The following is a 20,409-nucleotide window of genomic DNA, read 5'->3' as shown; positions in this document are numbered from 1 at the left end:
AGAGATTTTATTTCTATTGTTTGAACATTTTCTGTGTTGCTTTCTCATCAGTTAAGTTCACGCAAGCCAGGATTTGAAGTGAGTAGTGATAAAAAGCAGGTTTTGTTCTTGCTAACTTCAATAGCCAAGGAGAAGCTTTGGTTCTATATTTATTTTTGTGTAGTTGGGGAATAGAAATGTGATCATGATTTTCGTAACTGAGCATAACAGTTCAAAACAGTGCAGAGTTAAAATGTACAAAACTGCACTGGAATTCAATGAAGGTCTGAAATGGTTCCCTGAAACAAGTCAGTGAATGATTTTACACAGCAAGCAAGTTTGAGAAAACTGCAGTCAAGGAAGTGACTAAGAGAAAATTTGTTGAGAAGACTTCTTTCAGCTCTGCGATTTTGCCTGGAATTTGAGTTTGCTATACTTCCTGGTATTTTCTCATTCATATTCTTCTAGAAGTCCGTGGGTATCTCTATCTTTCTAGGTGGATGAAGAGAGATGATTGTAGCTCCAACTCCTGTCAGCCACTCAAAAGGCTGTTTACCAATACACAGAACGGTGAATGGGAACTGTGCTTCACACACAGCTCACAGATGGCACTGAACATCTGGGAATGACAGTGTTAATCTTGTGGAAGAACTCCTACTGAATAGTATCCTGGTTTTGACGAGATGTTTTTAGTTTGGTTGTGAATTCATGAATCCTGTGCTGTGTTCAATTTATGTAGCTGTGATTGACAGAGCTGCCCAAGTACAAGAGGTTTATTAAAAATTTTGCTTTCTATTGGAAGCCAAAGCTCCATGGAGATAAAATGTAAGAAGGTGATTTGTGCACGTTGTAATCCCTGCATGAAACATTTTCATCCATTCTCTTTTTCCCAGGGAACAGGAAACACTCTTAATCTCATCTGTATATGTCTTATGAATGTGGGCAAGGTGTGGGAAGGGGTTATATTCCATATGAGATGGGGTAATGGAAAAAAGGTACCAAAGGTTCAATGCATTCAAAAGCATCTTAAACTTCCTTTGTGATATTTGCTTAAATGCAAAGTAACTCGGAGTTTTGGAAAAGGAGGAAGAACAATACCTGTTCCTTAGCTAGGGGGATGTTCCCATTTGCTTCCAGCAAATCATAGCTTCCAGTTTGCTATTGCATGAATGATAAAACAAGGACGTTTCCTTCTATTTCTCCATAAATCTTTCAGCTTGAATTCCTTTCTCAGAAAGGCGGTTTTCAAAAGTACATGGTATAAATACAAGGGTGTATATATATATATATGGTATATATAAAAGGGTATAAAGCACCATGCCTTTTCTTTCAGTAGCAGTAGGGTTTCCATTATGTAGTGCCGTGCTGCTTGTAGGCTTGACAAAGGAGTCCAACAAGCTTGTTTAGGTTCTTAGACACAGGCTTTTTGCTGTTAGGTTTTCACAAATCTCTCATACTGAGTGCTTCCCTTACTCTCTCTCAAGCTCCTGCTTTGTGAGCAAGCAACAAGTGGTTTCCTGCTATGCACACAAGGCAACATTCCTGAATGTAATGCAGCCTCTTGGTATGTTCCCAGTAGGCCAGAACATGTAAATATCCTCTGGTTTTGCTCAGCTGTTCCATATGAAAATGTGCATAACAACTTAGCAAATTTGCTATTTTCTTCCCTGGCTTTCCTAGCCAGTATGCATTCCTCCTCTCATTAAAACAATCTGTATTGTGTATAAATATTTATTGTGTAGAGCTGATTAGAATGCCTGAAAGAACCAATGTCATCTTTGTGTTTAGCAGGGGTAAGAGTCACGTCAGCGTTCTTTGTACCGAGGGCCTGGGGACAAGGGTGAACCAGAGTCATATGCAGGTGCCCTACCAGGCCGTGAATGAGCACAGAAAAAATGGGTTCCATGTTTTTGCTTTGCTGGAGAAGGCAGCCGGACAACAACGTACCCCTTTGTCTCTCTGAGAAGCCTGTCTGTGTTGCTCCCTCTGGATTTATCCACTCCACACCCTATGTGCTGAGATTTAACACATTCCCTGACCACGCCCAGGAGTGTGACATGGAGTCTGACGTTCCCTGACATGGAGCCCATCAGCTCTCTTGGCCTGCCTGAGAGACTGTCTTCCAGAGCTGCACAGCTGAAAGAAAAAGGCAGAACAGGTGCTCATGGCTATGTGGAAGGGAATTAACAAGCTGCTTCATACTGCCTGGGTTTTTTTTGAACACTTAAGTCTGATGTTTGTCATCACAACACTTTGTGTCAATGCTTGTATCAAATCTTGGAGGAGATAAATTCTACTCTATCAAAATGCTCACTGCTCATCTTTTGAGTAGCCGTAGTGCAAACCTGGTAGCAGCTATGTCCATTTGAATTATGCTCAAAAGAAAACATTCATATGTTGCCTGTTCTTTTTTTAGAAGGCCTGTTTCTTGCACACTTTATTAATGGATTTTTCCTTTCTTTTTATTTCCTGGGAAATCTGTAAAAGTTTAATGATTCCAGAAGAAGGACATGATTCCAGTTAAAGACAACACACACAGAGAAATCCTCTATTTGTTTTTGTACAAATGGTTTTATCCAAAACTTCTGAATTATACATATTAAAAATCTCTTCCCTGTCAACAAGCCAAAAATATTACAATATTAAAAAATGGTATTAATTGTTTATGCTTATTGTTTGATCATTCTAATGGCAGTTTTTCCTCTCAGAATATCTACTTGGCCTTTGGCAAATGATATTTTTAAAAGCTGAGGGTGAAATATTCCTTTCAGTAAATCCATTTTTAGTTAATTGGGAAAAAACGAATGCTCTGCTTGCATGTCTTCACAGATGGGATGACATAAGGTAGCTTCTCACACTATAGATATTTAAAGCACGATGCAGCTGAATACTTGGAGGCCTTTGCCACAAAGAGCATTGAAAGGATTCAACATGAGACAGAGGCTTAACATGAGGAAGACCTAGCTGGCTGACTTTTTACTTCACAGGTACTAACTAGATCAATTAACATTTTCCCTAATAAAATTAAGACCTTAAATTATGCTGATAAATCACCTAGATCCTCTCTCCTTAGTTAAAACTCTTGACAGGCTTCTCTTACTTGCTTCTCCTTTATGTGTATGACAAGATTTCCTCTGGAAGCAGAAGACTCTAGGATTTAGTCAAAGTTGCACTTGTATTCTTCTTGTCTCATATGGAGCACCAACATACACACTGAGACAAGGTATTTCTATTTCTTTATTCTAGTTTGTGCAAAGTATGAGCTAGGTGGTGACCCCCAAAAGGCCGGCTCCCCAGTCATCAAAATTTTTCACAATTGTACAATTTAGCAAACAAAGAAATCACAGTTCATTGGCTACAAATTACACAGTTCTCTTATTAATTAGTATTATGCCTTCTACTGGTTAAATGATTATCTCTCTTGTCATAATAGTTAGTTCACATGCACAGATTTCTTTTCTTTTGAGTCCGTAGGTTTGTTTAGTTCATGGGCTGTCAGTCGGTGGTCCCCATCTCCCTCTGCCAGAATTACTTTTTACTAGTTGGAGCTGGTCTCAGCACAGTTGCTGTGTTTCCTTTATTAGTTTCTTCCTTATCTTAGGAGTCAAGCCAAAAGTCCCTGTGGCACATAAATTCTGCTTTGTTTTTGTCCACTATCAGTGGTACATCCTTCTCCCCAAGCTTTGTTAACCTCCCACTAGCTCTGAAATTACTGAAGCATGTTAAGCTTTAGACAAGGCAGTTGTACCAACAAGTAATTTGTCTTTCTACTCCTGGACATCATTCTGAACCCATGTTCTCTTGAAAAGAACTAAGATGGCAACTAAATATTGTTTTATGATAGACTCTAACATCTCTTGTATGAAAGCATGTAAGGCCAGGTACCACAGATCATTATTTCAGGGCCACTCTACCATTCCTTGGTTCCATGTTCTTGTGTCTCCTACACAGAGACCTGGCCATATTTGACTCGGGAGAAAGCCGGAGTGGTTTCAGCTGAGGAACAATATTGTGCCTCCTAACCTCTGAATCTTTCTGAGGCCTTATGTCATAGAGGAATCAAGCAAAAATGCCCCTTGCCTCAGATTTTTATAAAGGAAGAGAGAGTCCAGTGTAAGGCAGGTGACAGGAGAAGGCACCTTCTTACCTTGCAGTGTCATGCCAGGCCCAGCCCGTAGGTGGAGGAAAGACACAGTCCTTTGCCGGCATAACAAGTGTGTGCGGGAAGGGTGTGACTGACCCTTGCGCTGCCCCAAGTCTAAGGACAGCACTGCTCATTTACTGTGAGACTCATCAAGCTGGGTGGAGATCCACCAGTGCTGGCACATAATAAGCGTCTCATTTTTAGAGATTTTGTTCTTTATTTCTTTTTCTGTGACCCACTGTAATACCAGTAATACTACTTATGAGACTGACCCGTGCAGCCTGCAGCGAAAGTCCCAATGCCTGTGTTAATGAAGGATGGCTGCACTTGGCCTCCTAGAGGCTAGTCTTCTCCTAGAAGATTTTTTAAAAATGAAAAACCAAAACCAGTGAGATTTCTAAGCAAGGTTTAATAACTCCAGAAGCTCACCTCTTCTAATTATTGATGTATTGCTTAGACAAACATTTCTTTCTTGTAGAAAAGCAGCCTTGTCCCACTTGCCTGGAAAAGTTATTCCTTTTTCCACTGTCTGTAAATAACCTCTTTCAAGGCTTCCTTTGCCTGAAGTTGCATTGAAATGAACACTGATAATAGGAGTCTGTTTCTGCCTTGGTTCCTTTTCCCTCAAGCCTTAAAAAACTTGCTTTTCTTGGTATTGCAAGATGAGAGGTTCCCTGCTATACATCTCTTGCCAAAATTCAGGAGGCACTACTGATTTTTAGGGTAATGAGCTGCAGGTTGGTGCTAATCACACAGGGCAAATTTGCAGCAGTACTTGTCAACTACCTCAGCATCTATCCGGCATGGTGCCAGCCCTGTCTCTGTCCTTGTGATCTGCATGCTTGTGCAATGGGCAGAGCTGAAGGCTGAACTACTTCATCTACCTGTGAGTGAGCTATGGTTAACACAGGTTAAACATGCTGAGCTGGATATAGCTCAGTTAAATAACCTGATGGGGTCCGAGGATGGAGACTGGGAGCATTACAGACAAGTTCTGCCACCATGCTCCTCAAAGCAGTCCCTAGAGTGGTACTAAGCAGAGGAGCTGAGATTAAACCTCAGCACTCCTGCTACCACACAGGAGTGGCTGTAGTGCAATGAGTGGACATGCAATGTGAAGAATGTTTGCAAGTGGGCTTAACTCACCTCGGGATTGTTAATTTACATCAGTGCCCACTCCCTTTAAAAAAATACAGGCTACTTTTTTCTTGCTTACATCTACTTACGTGGGATATATTCTTTCAATAAAAAGTTGAATGAAGTTAGTGTCCTTTAATACGCCCACACTATTTCAGAAAATGCTCTGAAATGATGTTCTCTGTGGATGCTACTGAAGAGACCTGTCTCTTAGAATTTAATGTATTAAACCCAGAACAAATCAAATCCTTCATCTTTTAGGTTTGGAAATGTGTATGAAGCTTTGATACAGAGTCTCTCAGCTAGCACAGCTAAGGGAAAGTGATTTTATGGAAAGTTCCAGTCTGGAGAAAAAAGTCTCATCAGTAGGTGTTTTTAGTGGTTCCATGTAGATCTCTCCTACAGTGAAACAAGAATAAAAACAACCACCTACACTGGAAAGGATTCTGTTAATTGTAATCAACTTGTAGGAAGGAATACACCTATTATGGAGAGAATTCTCCCAGCAGGCTTGGATGGCTTGATATTGGGAAATTCATAGGCCACTGCAATGTTAGGCAAATTGGTTTAATCATTCACTTGGAGAGCTTCAAATATCAATACTTACCCAGGGGATTCCTGGTATTCTGAAGTCCTGAACTTCCCCTTGTTTACTTGGAAGCTACTGACATCCCAGTGGTTTGATGTAGTCATCTTGAAGAACCTTGATCATTTTAAAAACACCTGGAGTATTTTACAAAAAAATTGAAATAACTTCTAAAAGAGGACACCTGTCCACCTGGAAGTGTTTTGTAACAGTGAGGTCTTCTACCAGAATTTACAACATCTGCACAATCTCCAGCTTTAAATTACTTTGGCCATCCTTTGCTCAGTAAAGCAAGTTGTTATTTCTAGAGCTGTCTGTCAAGTGAAGGAGCTGTGAACTGGAATTCAATTTGACAGACAGACTGGCAACAGCAGAACCTGAGTCTGAATCTAGGTATTTCTAGCTCCATGTCCCCAAAAATTTATAGTCTACAAGCCCAGAACATTTTCTTCACACTTGGTAGCTCCAGTAATCACTGCTCAGGTCTAATGAGAAGGTCAGCTGTTGCATTTTTGCTTTATCTGGCTGCTAGGCCTGTCTCAATGCAAACAAGTTACACAGGCAGCAGGACTTACAAGGAATGCTGAACAAAAGCCAGGGTTGTTTTAATTTAGAGAAGAGGTAACTTGGGGGTCATACAATCCTTGTTCGTGTAATTACAGGAGTGCTTCAGGAGAGAAAGGTATAATCTGTTGTCTCTCCTGGATAAGATAAATGCAGCTGGCTGAAATTACAGGAAGGGAAATTTAGATTAGATGTTTTCCACTTGTTAAGATAGTGACACATTTGAAAAGAGTACATGGGAGAAAGAAGGATATCCAGACCCAAAAATAATAGGGATGGTTAAAATGGTGTTCATGCATTCACACAGCTGGTATGGGCTAGATTAGCATCTTTATCCTGTGAAATATGGACTACAGAGTAACAGTCCATGAGACAGACGTACATGGGCCATGCAGCTTGCAAGGGCAATGGGAAAACAGTCTAAAGATACCCCTCAGTCTGCACCTAGCTCCCTACCTCTGCCCCCTACTCTGAGGCATTATTTGACATTTTGGGACCAAAAATACCAGTTTGTAAAAGCTTGGTCAACACTTTGGCGAAATGCTGAGTAGTTTACCCATGTGTTGCCATCCTTGTTAATCACCCTCACATCCTGTAATGTTTAATGGCTTGTAGCCTTTTCTTTTCCAACTAAAGAAAGTTGTGACATTTTTGAGCTACTTGACTTTCCAGGTTTCCCCCATACATCTTGTCTAAGACAATGTTGACTCCTGTGAGAAAGTAACTTGTATTTATAGCTAAAGATTTTTACAGTGGTTTGATAACAGGCAGCTACTGCCAAGAGCCAGTCCTTTTTCTCTGAGCCTTCTACATTTTGAGTGACTACCAAAAGGATGTTTCAAGATTAAACATTGGAATGCATCTCTGCCCTCTATATGCCCTGAAGAATTTCTTGCTGGGATGGATGCAGACTTGGGAAAGGGTGAAAAAAACTGAATGCTGTGCCATAACTCCGCTCTGCTGACCTTTTCATTATTTTTTATCTGTGATGTTGGGACAGCAACTCAGATGTTCATCAAGCAGCTGCCCTTTGGTAACCAGGAGCTCTTCCCTCTGCTAGCTAGGAGAATGAAGGAATCCTCTAGTTAGAGCAGGCAGGATTTGAAAGGGACCAATTGTGGTGTTAGTGTTGAAGCACTAAACTATGGCCTTGTTTGCTTGCTGACAGGGCACATGTATCACAAGGAACTTCTGCCAATGGTAACATTTTGTGAAGTCTGTCTTCCTACAGATTCACTCTTTTGGGCATATCTTTTGCACTTGTGTCAGTATTTCCCATCTCCTATTTGTGTCGTGCTGGATCACTTTGGCAGGGAAAAAAATACATAGATGAGTAAATCTCTGGCCAATACTGATTGCTGCCCAAAGATATGTACTTCTCCCTGTCTTTGCCTTGGAACAAGTATAAATAAAGTGCTGATTTCCATTAAAATAATTTTCCCTGAGACCTCTGTCCTACATTTGTTTGAATTAGCTAACCAGTTCAAAAATGCTATGGGAAGCAGACAGATGAACAAACAGATAACAGGTTGCATAACCCCATAAGCTTTTGTTTTCTCAGAAAACCTAGCTAACACAAGAACTATTAAATCAAATTGTTGCTGTCTGTGTGTGGGTCAAGTTAGGCACTCAAGAGAAAGCTTGTGCCTCAAAAACCATGAATCCAGCAGACTCCTTGGTGGAACACACACTATATGAATATGCTTATATTTTAATATTTATAGGTTTTGGTTGGGGTTTTTTTGTGTGTCTTTGGTGAATATAAATTTCCTGTCCAGGCTGAATTGCAGTTCAGTGTTCAGCATGGCTCTCAGTACAGCTTCAGGAGACTGTGGGCAAAGGAGATAAGGACACCCTTGTGGCTGAAGGGCAGGATTGAGTACAGAGGACTGGGATTGGTCCCATCTGTGATGCTGCCTTCTTTTGGGACTAGCGGGAGAAGCTAGGGCAGTGGGTATCAGGCTATGGTGGGAGGGCAACCACAGAACCTCAGTACCAAGTATTTCCTTCCAGGGCACCTTTATTGGCTTCCTTGTCATTAACATTTTAGAAGTTGAACATCAGCTTCTAAAAAATATCACTTAGATTGAACTGTGAACTTTTTGGGTAAAGAGCAATGCTAGCAAGCATTTTGTTCTCTCTCATGGGGTACACAGTACTTACATTAATAGTTTTGGGTGGTCTGTACTGTACCTTATTTACTGCAACATGCTCTAGTCTTCAAAAGCATTGCACTGTGTTCCTTTTCAGGATGGCTTTCATCCTCCACTGCACTCCAATCATATGAGTTTTCCCCATAGTTGTCCAGTCTACCACTGCTATCCCATTTGAAATACATAGTGCCATATCCTAAAGATGACTCCACTCCATATATGGAGGTTTTGACTGGTGATTTGTCTTGTCTTAAAGAATATCTTGGTGGCTTGAGATCCATTAGTTGTAGGTAGAGTTGTGTGGTGTGTATACTACAATCTGCCAGGTCTTTTATGGGCTCTGATCTATAGGAAAACCCATGATTGTGGTGGCTGTTATGGCAGATTATATCCCTCTGTTCACTTCTACTATCTTCCTCTGCTGGATCTGCAGCCACATACTTAAGCCAGATTAAAATGCTGGAGTCTATACCCAACCCCTGCCCAGTCTTGTAAAGTAGTGTTTGGATCCCAGAGATCTTCTGACTTTATTGATTTCAAACATGGCTTCCTAAAGAGTATGAAAGTCCTTTGACAATATTTTTTTGCCAGGTTACCTCAGTGCGCATAGCACAATGAGTCTTTCCATGTATTTGAATGTTTCATGTTAGAAGAAACCCTTGTTGAGATACTTGTAAGTCTTCAGGCTGCATCAAGTGCAGCTGTATGGCTTGAGGTCCATAGCCTCAATACAAATATTACCTTTGTGATGTACATGTTCCATTCAAAAAATGCATTCCCTGCAGGAAATGCAGGGAGAATGCAGGAAATGCAAAAACAATTCCTGTCATGCCACCAGATGATTTGGTAGTTGTGTGTCATCATAAGCCTGCAGTGTTTGTTTTCTTTAGAGATCAAAGCCATTATTTAAGTAAGTTACTTCAGCAATAATCACATTCCCATAATGGGAAGTAGAAGGAATTTCCATTGTACTCTTGGCTTTTGCTAACATCCAGTGCAAATCTGTTTGCTTTTTATAGGTGTATCTAAAGAACTGCTGGACGAGTTCTTTGGAAAAGCTGAGCCCTTGTATTTTACCTACAGAAAAAACAGTGATCTTCTCTTGGTATCAAGGAAGACACTAACATATTTACAAATACTGACTTGCAAAGAGAGACAAAAATCTTCCATCCAGTTCAGAAAATCCTCTCAAATTCAAATCCAAGATGTGAGATTTAATAAAATCTGAGCTCATTGATTGAAAGGTTTTCCCCATTCAAGAAGGGGGATGAAGGGACAAACCTGAGTGCCTCAGGAATATAATTCTCTTCTTTTTCCATGCAGTTCCAACAAGCCTAGGCAACCTAGGGAAATTCAGGCCCTCCCTGACACTTATTCCACAGAGCTCACTCCTGAAGCAGCTGGGCTGGCTGGCTATTTTGTGGCCACTGCAAATGTAGATGCATTTAACACAGTTCTTGACCAGCTAAAAATGTGAATGTGGATCTAAGATCTTTGGGTCCTGGATTTAAAAAGTAGTGGTGTGTCTGTCTAGTTTAATGTATGTGACTACCTGCAGTGGGACTGAACCGTGTATTTAGTGGGGACTGAGAGGCGCCTGGCTGAGAGACATTTGGTTTATTGCCATGCAAAGAGCAGCCTTTTCATATTGAGTGTAACACTCCCATGCATCTGTGGTTTGATCGGGTCATTTAACTTCTCTACTTTGGTTGTTTCATCTGAGAAGTCAGATTGCTAGGACTTGCATTTTTGACAAGTGGTGCTGGAGGATTAACTCGTGAGTGTGCATTCTGGACTTCAGACAAGCTTGAAAAACTTTTATGAAGATTGCTTGTCCTGTACTTGAACACACTTGCACACAGCCTTATCCTGAGCACAGCTGACTGTTTGCTACTAGTATGTAAGGCAGTAAAGGCTTAATGTGCTCAGTAGGATTGGAATCAGACTAAAAATTTACTTTTAAGACAGCCATTGAAAATCCAAAGTTTAGGAAGAACCAAGAGAGACTCCAAAGGCTGAGGCAAGCAGGGATAGCTTTCCACTGATTCCAGCAGGCTTTGAATGAAGTCTGTATCTCCCACAACTGGCTCAGTAGTTATCATTCCTCACCAAACATACTTCTTAATCTTCTGCTTCTCTCTGAAAACAGGAATCCAGGAAGTTCTTCAAGCCAGAAGAGACTATTTCTGATGTCAAGAAAAGGGAAGAAAACAGCATGTTGCTTCTGTACCTAGCTATCAAATCTAGCATTCTAATTAAAATATATATAAATGGGCAAAAATGTGAAAGATTGGAACACATACTTGTGGAACCGAGCAGATTTTTCCCTTGGAAAAAAGGGTATTTGATTGATCTTGAGATAATTAGGGAGTTGTAAATCTGGCTTGATGGAATTGTAAGAAGTCAATATGGCAGTGGATGAAAATAATCAAGATTTTGCAAACAAAATAAATAAGGATTTTTGAATTTGAGGAAGTCAGGAGCAGCACATTGTTCCACCTGTAGGTGCCGCATCCAAATGGTTGTGGTGGGTGATAAGGACCAATAAATGATAGGCAAGGCCCACCAACACCCTTGGTTGTTCACATAAAACTTGCTTTGGAGGAAATTGAATCTCCATGCTAGAGTATTGCATTGTCCATTTCATGCCTTCTATATTTCTGGTGAGGATTTTCTGGAAATAAGGGGAAGGGAGAGATAGATGCTGTATAGCAGCTACTCTGAATTTTAGTGCAAGCATCTAGGGTGCAGAGGAAGATACATGCAATAGTGAAAACTAATGCTGCAGGCCATAGCACAGGAGCAGGTAAAAGCTGCTTTACTCGGTGGTGGAAGAGTAAGGCTGAAGCAAAGAGTAGGGGGAGCAAAGGTGACAAGAGCAACTAATTTGAGGGGAAAAAGGTAGGAAAAAAAAGTTGAAATGCAAAATGATGCTCCTTGGCTAGAGCATTCTGTCTGCAAAGGATATGCCTGGTTACATGTGGCATTTGGCACAACTGCAAAATGGTAGGAACAAATGAGAGTGGGGCGGGTAGGAACTTCCTACATCTTTCCTGCTGGTTCAAGTAATATGAAATGTCAAGTTTGTGCCCTTGTCTCATTGATGAAATGTTGGCTCTAGGCCATCAGCAGGGAGGTAATTAACAATTACCTGGGGAAAGAGCAATACTAATAAGATAAATGATTGCTAAGGAGATAGGGAGTGTGAGTTTTGGGATATATGGCAGTGGGGCTGAGACTCTTCACCAATAGGGCAGCAGTGCTACAGAGCAGGAGACCAGCAGGACTGAGAGCTCCAGTGTTGGGGTATGGGTTTGAGTGCTGTAGCAGCCAGGGCTGTAAGGAGCAAGAGGTGGAGTTTGGTTATGAGGAAATTAGGTGGTACAGGAGACAGTGGACATTTAGAGGAAGCATGCTGACATTGATTTTTGGAGAGGGTAGAGACAGAGATGAAAAGTTTGAGAGAAGGTCTGGTGGAAATTGAATCAATTTTGGAGAAAAGCAAGAAATTGTAGATTTACATGAGATGAGAGGATGTGAGTCTTCCCCAGTAGCCCATTTTCCATCCACATATTCAGTTTGTGATGCCAGGCATAGTCTTCCTGTCTCTTGATGCAAAGCTATACCTCCCTTCTTGCTCTGTCCTTCCAGGCACCTCAGGGTTGTTACTTTTTTAAGCCTTTCCATTCCTTCATATTTCCATCCCTTCCAGGCTGATATTAGCCCAGTAGGCTATGCAGCAGCCTTGTGTGGCAGGCTGCCCCAAGAAACCAGCTCCAGAAGAAGAAAACACCATACTCCCCCATGCTTGGTGATACAGCCCACCACACAGCAGACAGTGGCTGTTACCATGGTGCTGCATCACAAGAGTGGGTGTCTCTGGTGTCACACTCTGGCTGACACATGATACTTCTGTTTCGAGTCTTTTCCAGTTTTGGCTCCTGTCCTCTGCCGTGGGAATGAATGGTGTTTCCCTTTGTTTAGAAAATCTGCTGAAAGATCTGCCAGCTGAGGCCTTCCAGTTCTGACCAAAGCCAATAATGATCTGTTCACACTGGCTAGGGTCACACTGCCCCAGTGAAATGGGCTTGTCCACATTTAACTTTCCACCTCTCATTTGTGCCTGATGTTTGCTCACTGCCTGGAGTGAGCACACTGCAGAGCTGGGGATGGATGCGGATGTGCCCATCCATTTCTAGCTCTCTGCTGTCAACACCCATTGCAGATTTGTTCAAGCAGAGGAAGTGATCTTCTTAGTACTTTTCTTGAGAGCAATGTTGTTTGTGTTTCTGACTGGAGCATTTCAGCCAGAGGCAGCTGTATGAACATGCCAGAGTTACAGGCCATAATTATCTCATTTTGGGGAGGAGAGTGGGGTGTTATGCTTTATGTTTTCCCAGCTCTGAAGGCTGCTTGTTGCATGTCAGTGTGACACACAATTGTGGCTGCAGCAGTCCTTCTCTGACTCGGGTTTCCAGATGCTGTTAATCCTGTAAAAAGCTGCTGCCTACCCTACCAAAAAAAAAGGCTATTGAATAAATATCCTTTTCCCCTCATGTCTCACTGACTTTGTATCTGATGTGCAGTCTCAGTCCTCTGAACCATCTGTAGCAGGATAAAGAGGACACTCATAAAAAATGGAAAATTTTACAGGAGACTCAACAGGAATATGCCAGGGTCTAAGGAAGCCAAAACCACAAAGCCACCATATCTTGGCTTGAAATGTATGCTTCCCTTGATGATAGCATACCATACAGTTACAGTATTTAGCATCTCTTTTTGGAGGACAAGACCAGAAAGATTTCTTTGAGACTGGCTAAGGCTTCCATAGAAAGAATAATGCTGTGTAGTATCACATATATTGTTCAGGAGGGTAAAAGACCATTTCTGTGCTGCTCAAATACATATCTCCTTACCTGTATGTTTTAATGCACTTCTGAACACCACTGCTGATAATTATGCAAAACATTAATTTTTCTTGTGGCTGATAGACTAGATATGCTACTTTACTAATGAATCCATCTGGTTACCAAATGCAGGCACAAAGTAGAGATGGCAGAAGGAATCAGTGAGTCTAGGGCAGATGGGGCTCTGAGTGGAAGACTCCTAAGAGTAGCCATGCTTAGGCAGAAGTATTTCACTTATTTTGAGATGGCCTTTGATAATCAGATTCAACAGATGAATATAAGGTTCAGTGCTTCAGCCTGAATAAAAAAGGTGTCTCTTTCCTCAAATGATTCCTTTGCTTTTCTACTAGGCACTGTATCCTCTGGGGAAAAGCTGGAGATGTGCCTGCCAGATTGACTTGTGGGGCTGAAGATTCTCATGTGATGCATGCTCTGCAGTACAAGGCAGTGTGTCCTTGTTAAGCCAGGGCAGAGTTAATTTCTTCTCAGTAGCTGTTACAGGGCTCGTTTTTGATTCAGTGTGAGAATGCTGTTGATAACACACTGATGGTTTGTTCTTTGCCAAGTTGTGGTTATCCTAAGTCAAAGACTATTTTTCCCTTGTCTTCTGCTCTGCCAGGGAGGTGGCACGCAAATGAAAGTGGGAGGGAGCATGGCCAAGACAGGTGACCCGAAGAGATGTTCCACACACAGAATGTCATGCTGAGTATTTGAAATGGGGGGAGTTACCTGGAAGGGTGGATGATCTGGTTTCAGGAACAGGAGCTCAGTCAGTGGGTGGTGAGCAATTGCATTGTACATTACTTGATTATTTTTTATTAACATTATTATTTACCATTATTATTTTATTTTCCTTTATTTTCGCTATTAAAGTGTTCTTATCTTAACACACATTACATGATTCTCCTCCCCATTCCACAGGTGTGAAGGAGAAGAAGGGAGGAGGATGAGTGAGCAGCAGCATGATGCTTAATTTCCATCTGGGCTTAAACCATGACACAGTGAAAGAACCCTTCCTTTATATTCTCCCAATGCCAATCTGTCTTTGCCATATGGATAACATTGCAAAGAAACCAAAATGTGATTCTCTTCTTTAGCCTCCATGTGGCAAGTTGGGGGAAGGGAAAGAATCTTGGTGATTTGATCCCTAGAAAACTCCATCTAATGATCTAATATGGCAAAGATCCAGACAGAGAAACAACACCGAGCTCCTGGCAACTGGTTGAAATTTCCTTTCCCCTGCCTCCGCTGTTGGCATTCTCCTTGCTGGAGTATCCTGACTTCCTAGACCTGGTCTCTTGCTTGTCTGTCAGGAGCAGGATGGAGGACTTTCCTCCATACAGAGAGAAGGCTAGGTTGTACCCTTAGTGCTGGGAAGCAGCAGGAGCAGGACTTGCTAGGGCTTGGTAGCCCCAGAACAACCAGCTATTTCTCTGTCACTTTTGGAGATGCTTGGGAAGAACATGGCCAACATCAATCTGACTAGAGCCCTTCTTCATGGTCTTCACTCTGGCAAACTTTTAGTATGGCCCCTAGGTTAGACCATGATTGCTGCACTGGGTTGCCACTTTTGAAGGCAGTTGGAAAAGAAAATATTTATTGACCTGTCTCTGCTGTGGGCTCATCAGTTCCACACAGACATCCAGGAGCTGTGGCTGTTTGTTGGGGAGCCTGTTTAGAAGGTTGTACCCCCTACACATGGGCTGATTTCAGGACCCTGCAGTCCTTTCTAAAGAGAAGACCAAAGTGACAGATTTGATAGACATGGGGAAGAGTAAGGGTTAAGATTAAGAGAATACGTGACAGTAGAGACCCATGAGGTAACCAAGAACCTTCCAAAGCAGGGATATTCAGCAGGATTTTCTGTGTTCTTCAGTTTGACTTGAGCTAATAAGGAGATTTCTAAAGACTTACTCAGCAGGGGAGGTACTGTGAAGTCCTTGGTTTTGGAAGTAGATATAAAATTTGAGATCCCCAAACTCTGATGGATAGAATAACAAATTTGAGATTTCCCATCAAATGGTCGAATTCTGGCTAGTTACAGGGCTCCCTGGGCAGAGAATGTTGGTAATTTTCTTTCCTCCCAATGAACATATCAGATGGAGGATGGAGTGAAGTGAAATCTCTGGATTGTTTCCTGGCCATAGCAAGACTCTAGAGAATTGTCCATGAGTGAAGGAGCAGGACAGGAGTCAGTTAACCCATAAAATGGAAGTTTCCAGGAGCTCTGGGTATGACGCCAAACAAACCTGGCAACCTGTGAGGAAAAAGCCAAGTGAAGAATGGTGATACTGTTGTGGCTTTGCAGCATACACCTCACAGTGAAGATGGCTAGCTAACCAGTGTGTCTACTAGCTCATTCCATTCTGTAGCTGTCACCCTCGGGTTTACTACAATAATTTATAGTTGAGTCTTTTTAAAAAAAATAATAGGAAGGTTACCATCTTTACACATGCTGGTTTTCTTACTTTGGACATCACCTCCAAGTTTGCTGTTCCTCTTGTTGTTGCAGCTTCTTTTCCACCTTTAATTCAGAGAAAAATTGGTTGCAATGGCAACTATGTTTTTCTGAGTAAAACAGAAAAAAAAATGTTTTCCCAGCTGTTTCCAGAAAATCCAGACACATGAGGAAAATCCAGTAAATTATTAACTTTGTCTTTCCATCTGTAGAAAGTGGTGTTTCTGGTTAGGCTTTTAAAATGATATTATTTTTTTATATCCCTAGCCGCCTTCTCCCTCAAGACAAAAGAGAGTCTCTTTGATTTGAAATGCAATGTCATGAGAAATTTTATGGTGAGTACCTGGATGATTACTTACTTGTGGTTTTCTGCCTTTTGAATACGGAAAGATTATTTGGAAGTGAGTTTCCTGTACTACTTTCCTGTGACGGCAACTTTATTGGCAAAAAATGACAGAGTTTATGCATTGGTTACTGTTTGCAGCACACTGAATTTAATACACTCCTTTTTTTATTTTTCCTTCTTATTTATTTTTCTCCATTATGGGGTGGTATAGTGAGGTAGGTTATTTTCAGCTGTGAATTTTTGACCCAGATAAGTTTGTCTTGGAAAGTAGAGGGGAAGAGACTGGTGCCATCTGGCTGGAACAACCACTGACACAGCAATGCTCAATCTATGTATCCACTTAGGTGCTTCCCTGCTGATGAGAGAAAGCATCCTATGACCCTGTGTTGTGACCAGAAGCAGGTTTGACCCATGTGTTACAGAAAAACCAGAAAAACAGGTTTGGTTTGCTGCCCTGCTCCCACTCTGGAGGTCAAATGTGGGCTTGCCTGACAAGCACATCTTGGCAGGCCTTGGCAGCCTGTTGTACCCATTTTCCTGTTTTTTTGACCTCCTGTTTTCTATCAAGACTCTTTGCAAACAAGCAGTCTGCCATAACTACTTTTTTGCCCAGCGTACCAGTTTTGCTATCTGGCATACCCAAACTTGATATTTTCAATACTGTGACCTGGGCAATCTCAGCTGACAGCCTTACTAGGGCACTGTTGGCTTTGCAAGGCTCCACTCCCCCAAATACCCTCAGCAACTGCCTTTGCACTTTGGCTACTTCTCAACAAATCCCTCTTATCCAGCTGTCCCTTGTGCTGCTTTCACACTTCTGTCTGCCCCAACCACCAGCTTCTGAGATTGTCTCCCATTTCCCATGCCCTGCTCAGCCTCAGCCCAGCACCCATGCACATCACCTGCCCAGTGTTGGCTCCCTGCTCCCCATCACTGACCATGGCTGGGGAATTCAGAGCAGTTTAGCCACTGCACAGACTGGACTTGATTGCCATCTTCTGAGTTTTTGTTTGGGTTTTTTTTTTACTTTCTGTTTGGGTTGTTTAAAGATACAAGCTGTATGCTCATGACTAAATTTTTTAACAATTAAGAGTGCTCTCTAACTGTGATATGTATTTCATAACTGCTTAGAAAGCTGCTAGGTTTTGTGTCAGCCTTTTGTGACTTTTATTTTCTTAATATAACTACCTGGAAATTTATATCAAGTGTTTGGACAAAAAATACAGATTTCCTTCACAAATGTGCTAACCCCACCACATTTCTCTGCTGATGGCCCATTCACAGAAATGTTTTAGGATTTAATATGGCCCTTCTGCAGAAAACAATGATCAGTGATGTAAGAAACACCAGTTTGTGCCAATTTCAGGACTCCATCACCCTCCATTGCAGTGAAGCTAACCAAGAGGTAGATGCCCACATAGCAGAGGCTTGCACGACCATCCTGCCCCAGGCTGGCAAATGCTCTCCTTTCCCAGTCCTTTAGCACAGAGCATATTCCAGGCAGCCTAAATGTCTGTGTGACTCAGGCCAGATGCCTGGATAACAGAGAAAAGGTCAAATTTTCTCAACACAAATAGGGTGTGGAAAAGCTCCAAACTGGAGTGCAGTGGCTGCATCAGCCACCTAGGTGTCCAGGGCAGGGGATGTGCCTTGCAAGGGACATCACCAGCCCCTGACTCCAGCCCGGCCTTTGCTCCCAGCTGCCTCCTGGCCTGCAGTTGCATGACCTCAGCCTGTCAGGGAAGAGGCAAGCAGAGTGCATCAACTCCTCAGAGACCCAGGCCCTGGGTGATTTCTTTTTCCGCTGCATTAGCCATCTCAGATGTGGCACAGATGGGGAATCTGCAGTCTGTGCCCCCACACCGGCTCCCAAGGCCCCCAGGGTGTCTGACAGATGGGACAAAGCCCTGGCGGGGCCAAAACATGTTTGTCGTCACAGCTGTGGCTGGGGAAGAGGGGTAAAGCACTTCAGCACATCCCCCAGTCATGCAGGCACAATTCAGCCACAGAGGATGGGCACGGAGGAGCTGCATCACAGAGACCTCTTCGGGACCCTTGCCAGTTGTTTCAGGGGATGGAAAGACAGGTTGTCACCTATCTGTTCCCAGAGGACAGAAACGAATGGATTGGAGTGCTGCTGAGCAGGGCAGGGGGCAGGTCCTGTGCTGCTCCTGGGATGGATGGTTAAAGGCAGCCTGTGGTGCTGGGGAGCAGGTGAGAGGCTTAAGATGGGGAGAGGGGAGGTTGTAGGGAAAGAGCAGAATGCCTTCTGAAATACAGTGTACACCATTGGCATCCAGAGGCAGTGCAGTCTGCTGCCAAGTGACGTGGGTGTAAAGCAGGGACAGTACTGTTTGGGTAAACGTGGAGCCGGAAGTGGTGAGAAATAGTGGGTTCAGTCATGGAGAAGCAGTGTGAACTCTGCATGCCACAACCCTATTGAAAGAGTATGGGGAGGTGCTGCTGGATGGAGCCCCTCGACAAGTTGGAAGAGCCCAGAGATGGTGCTGCTACCCCTGTCTTATTGCCAAACAGGGAAAGCTTTAGGCGAGAGTGCTTCAAGCATTATGCCTGGACGTACTTTTATCCTGTTGGAAATGGATTTTTTTTCCCCATGGGCCTGAAGAAAGGCTGAGATTGCCCAGTGTTGGCAGCAAGGGTGGCTCTGGCTGTGAGGCCAGTGGGGAAGAAGGCAGGGCTAGGCTGTCTCCTCAGCCACAGAGGTGCTGCTCTGTCTGGGTGTGGTACACATGTCAGTGACTTCATGGTGATGCACTTCTACCACCAGCACTGTCCAAAACCTTTCAGAAGAGCACAGCATTAGAGAACAACATTGCTTACCACCTAACACATGTTCTTTTTTACCCATGCTCATAATGAAGCAAACATACAACGTGTTCAGTGATTCCTGGTCCTCAAGGATTGTTCCAGAAAGCCTATCCTCAAGCTTGATCGGTTAAAACCAAAGAAGTTTTCAACTGCTGCTGAACAAAACACAGATATACTGAACTTGCAGAAACTGACATCCTTCTTTATGCAGTCTGCCAGCTACTTGTGCAGTTAACTCCTCTCTAACTGGGCTAATGAGATTTGGGAGTATTTTCTAAAGCACGGCTTTTGATAGGGAAACCCCCACTTTTACTTAAAAGAACAAGGCTCAGAGGTCCTAGTTAGAGAAATTGTAATGATGTAGCTGAGTGCTCTAAAACATGACAATGCAAGAGAGCTTCCAGCAAACTGTGAAAAAAAAGTGGAAAATCAGTTTCGAGTGTTCAGATGGGGTTACTCCAAAGACATCTGCGCTCTTCTGCTTTTTAAATGTGAACTGCGAGGTAAAGCCCCAGGGCTGGAAAAAACGGCTTCTGCTTTTTTTTTCCCCCTTTTTTTCATCTCCCAACAACTGCGAGCCGCGCTGAGGGGATTTAAGAGCAGAGTACGGCATGTCCCAGCCCCCGCGGGCTTTGCTCGTGTCCTGCCCAGCGCCGCTGCTGCGGGCACGCGGTCTGGGTTGTGCTTTTCACTCTATTGCTTCGCTAATCCTGAAATAATTCCCTTTTATTTATTTATTTATTTATTTAAAGTCTTTTCAAGGAGCACGTGGTGCACTCGGCTCCCCTCCCCTTCATCGCGCCCACCCCCGCCCCCGTCTCCCCTGCCCTCCCCTGCCGGGCCGCCGCCCCGCCCCGCCGGGCCCGGCCCGGCCCCGCCGCCCGGCCCGCGCCGCTCCGCGCCCACCGCGCCGGGGCCGCCGCTCCGCTGCGGGCCGGGGGCGCCGCGGCACGGCACGGCACAGCCCGGCTCGGCGCGGCTGGGCTCAGCGCGGCCCGGCGGGAGGGCGGCTGCAATCCGCCGCGGCCGGCGATGGGAGATGGAGGGAGCCGGCGGTGCGGTAAGGGGCGGCGTATGCCCGTGCGGGTGCGGGGGTTGTGCTCAGCCGGAGGCACTTTTTCCCATTTACTTTTGCATTTTTCCTTTCCCCCTACCTTTCTTTTCTTCTTTCTATTTTCTTTTTGTTACTCTTTCTCTTTTCTTTCTTCCTTCTTCCCTTGTTCCTTTTCCTCTTTCCTTTTATTGTTTTCCTTTACCCCTCTTATTTTCTGTTCCTTTTTTTCCCTTCTTTAACTTTTTTTTCAAG

At 43.3% G+C, this 20,409-nt stretch overlaps 1 protein-coding gene across 1 annotated transcript in view; it reads left to right on the top strand.

Moving 5' to 3' along the window:
• Positions 1-20,109: 20,109 nt before the first annotated feature.
• Positions 20,110-20,409, top strand: part of PSD3 (pleckstrin and Sec7 domain containing 3) — a 109,401-nt gene continuing 109,101 nt past the window's right edge. Inside the window, exon 1 of the mRNA XM_054284972.1 lies at positions 20,110-20,163. Within this exon, the coding sequence (XP_054140947.1) occupies positions 20,143-20,163 (21 nt within the window). The 5' untranslated portion in view covers positions 20,110-20,142. The remainder of the gene's footprint in view (positions 20,164-20,409) is intronic.

Source organism: Melozone crissalis, unplaced genomic scaffold (assembly GCF_028551555.1).
Source record: "Melozone crissalis strain CALT ecotype California unplaced genomic scaffold, PUWL_Pcris_2 ptg000005l_1, whole genome shotgun sequence".
NCBI classification, from domain to species: domain Eukaryota; kingdom Metazoa; phylum Chordata; class Aves; order Passeriformes; family Passerellidae; genus Melozone; species Melozone crissalis.
This window is presented reverse-complemented; position numbering and strand designations above follow the sequence as displayed.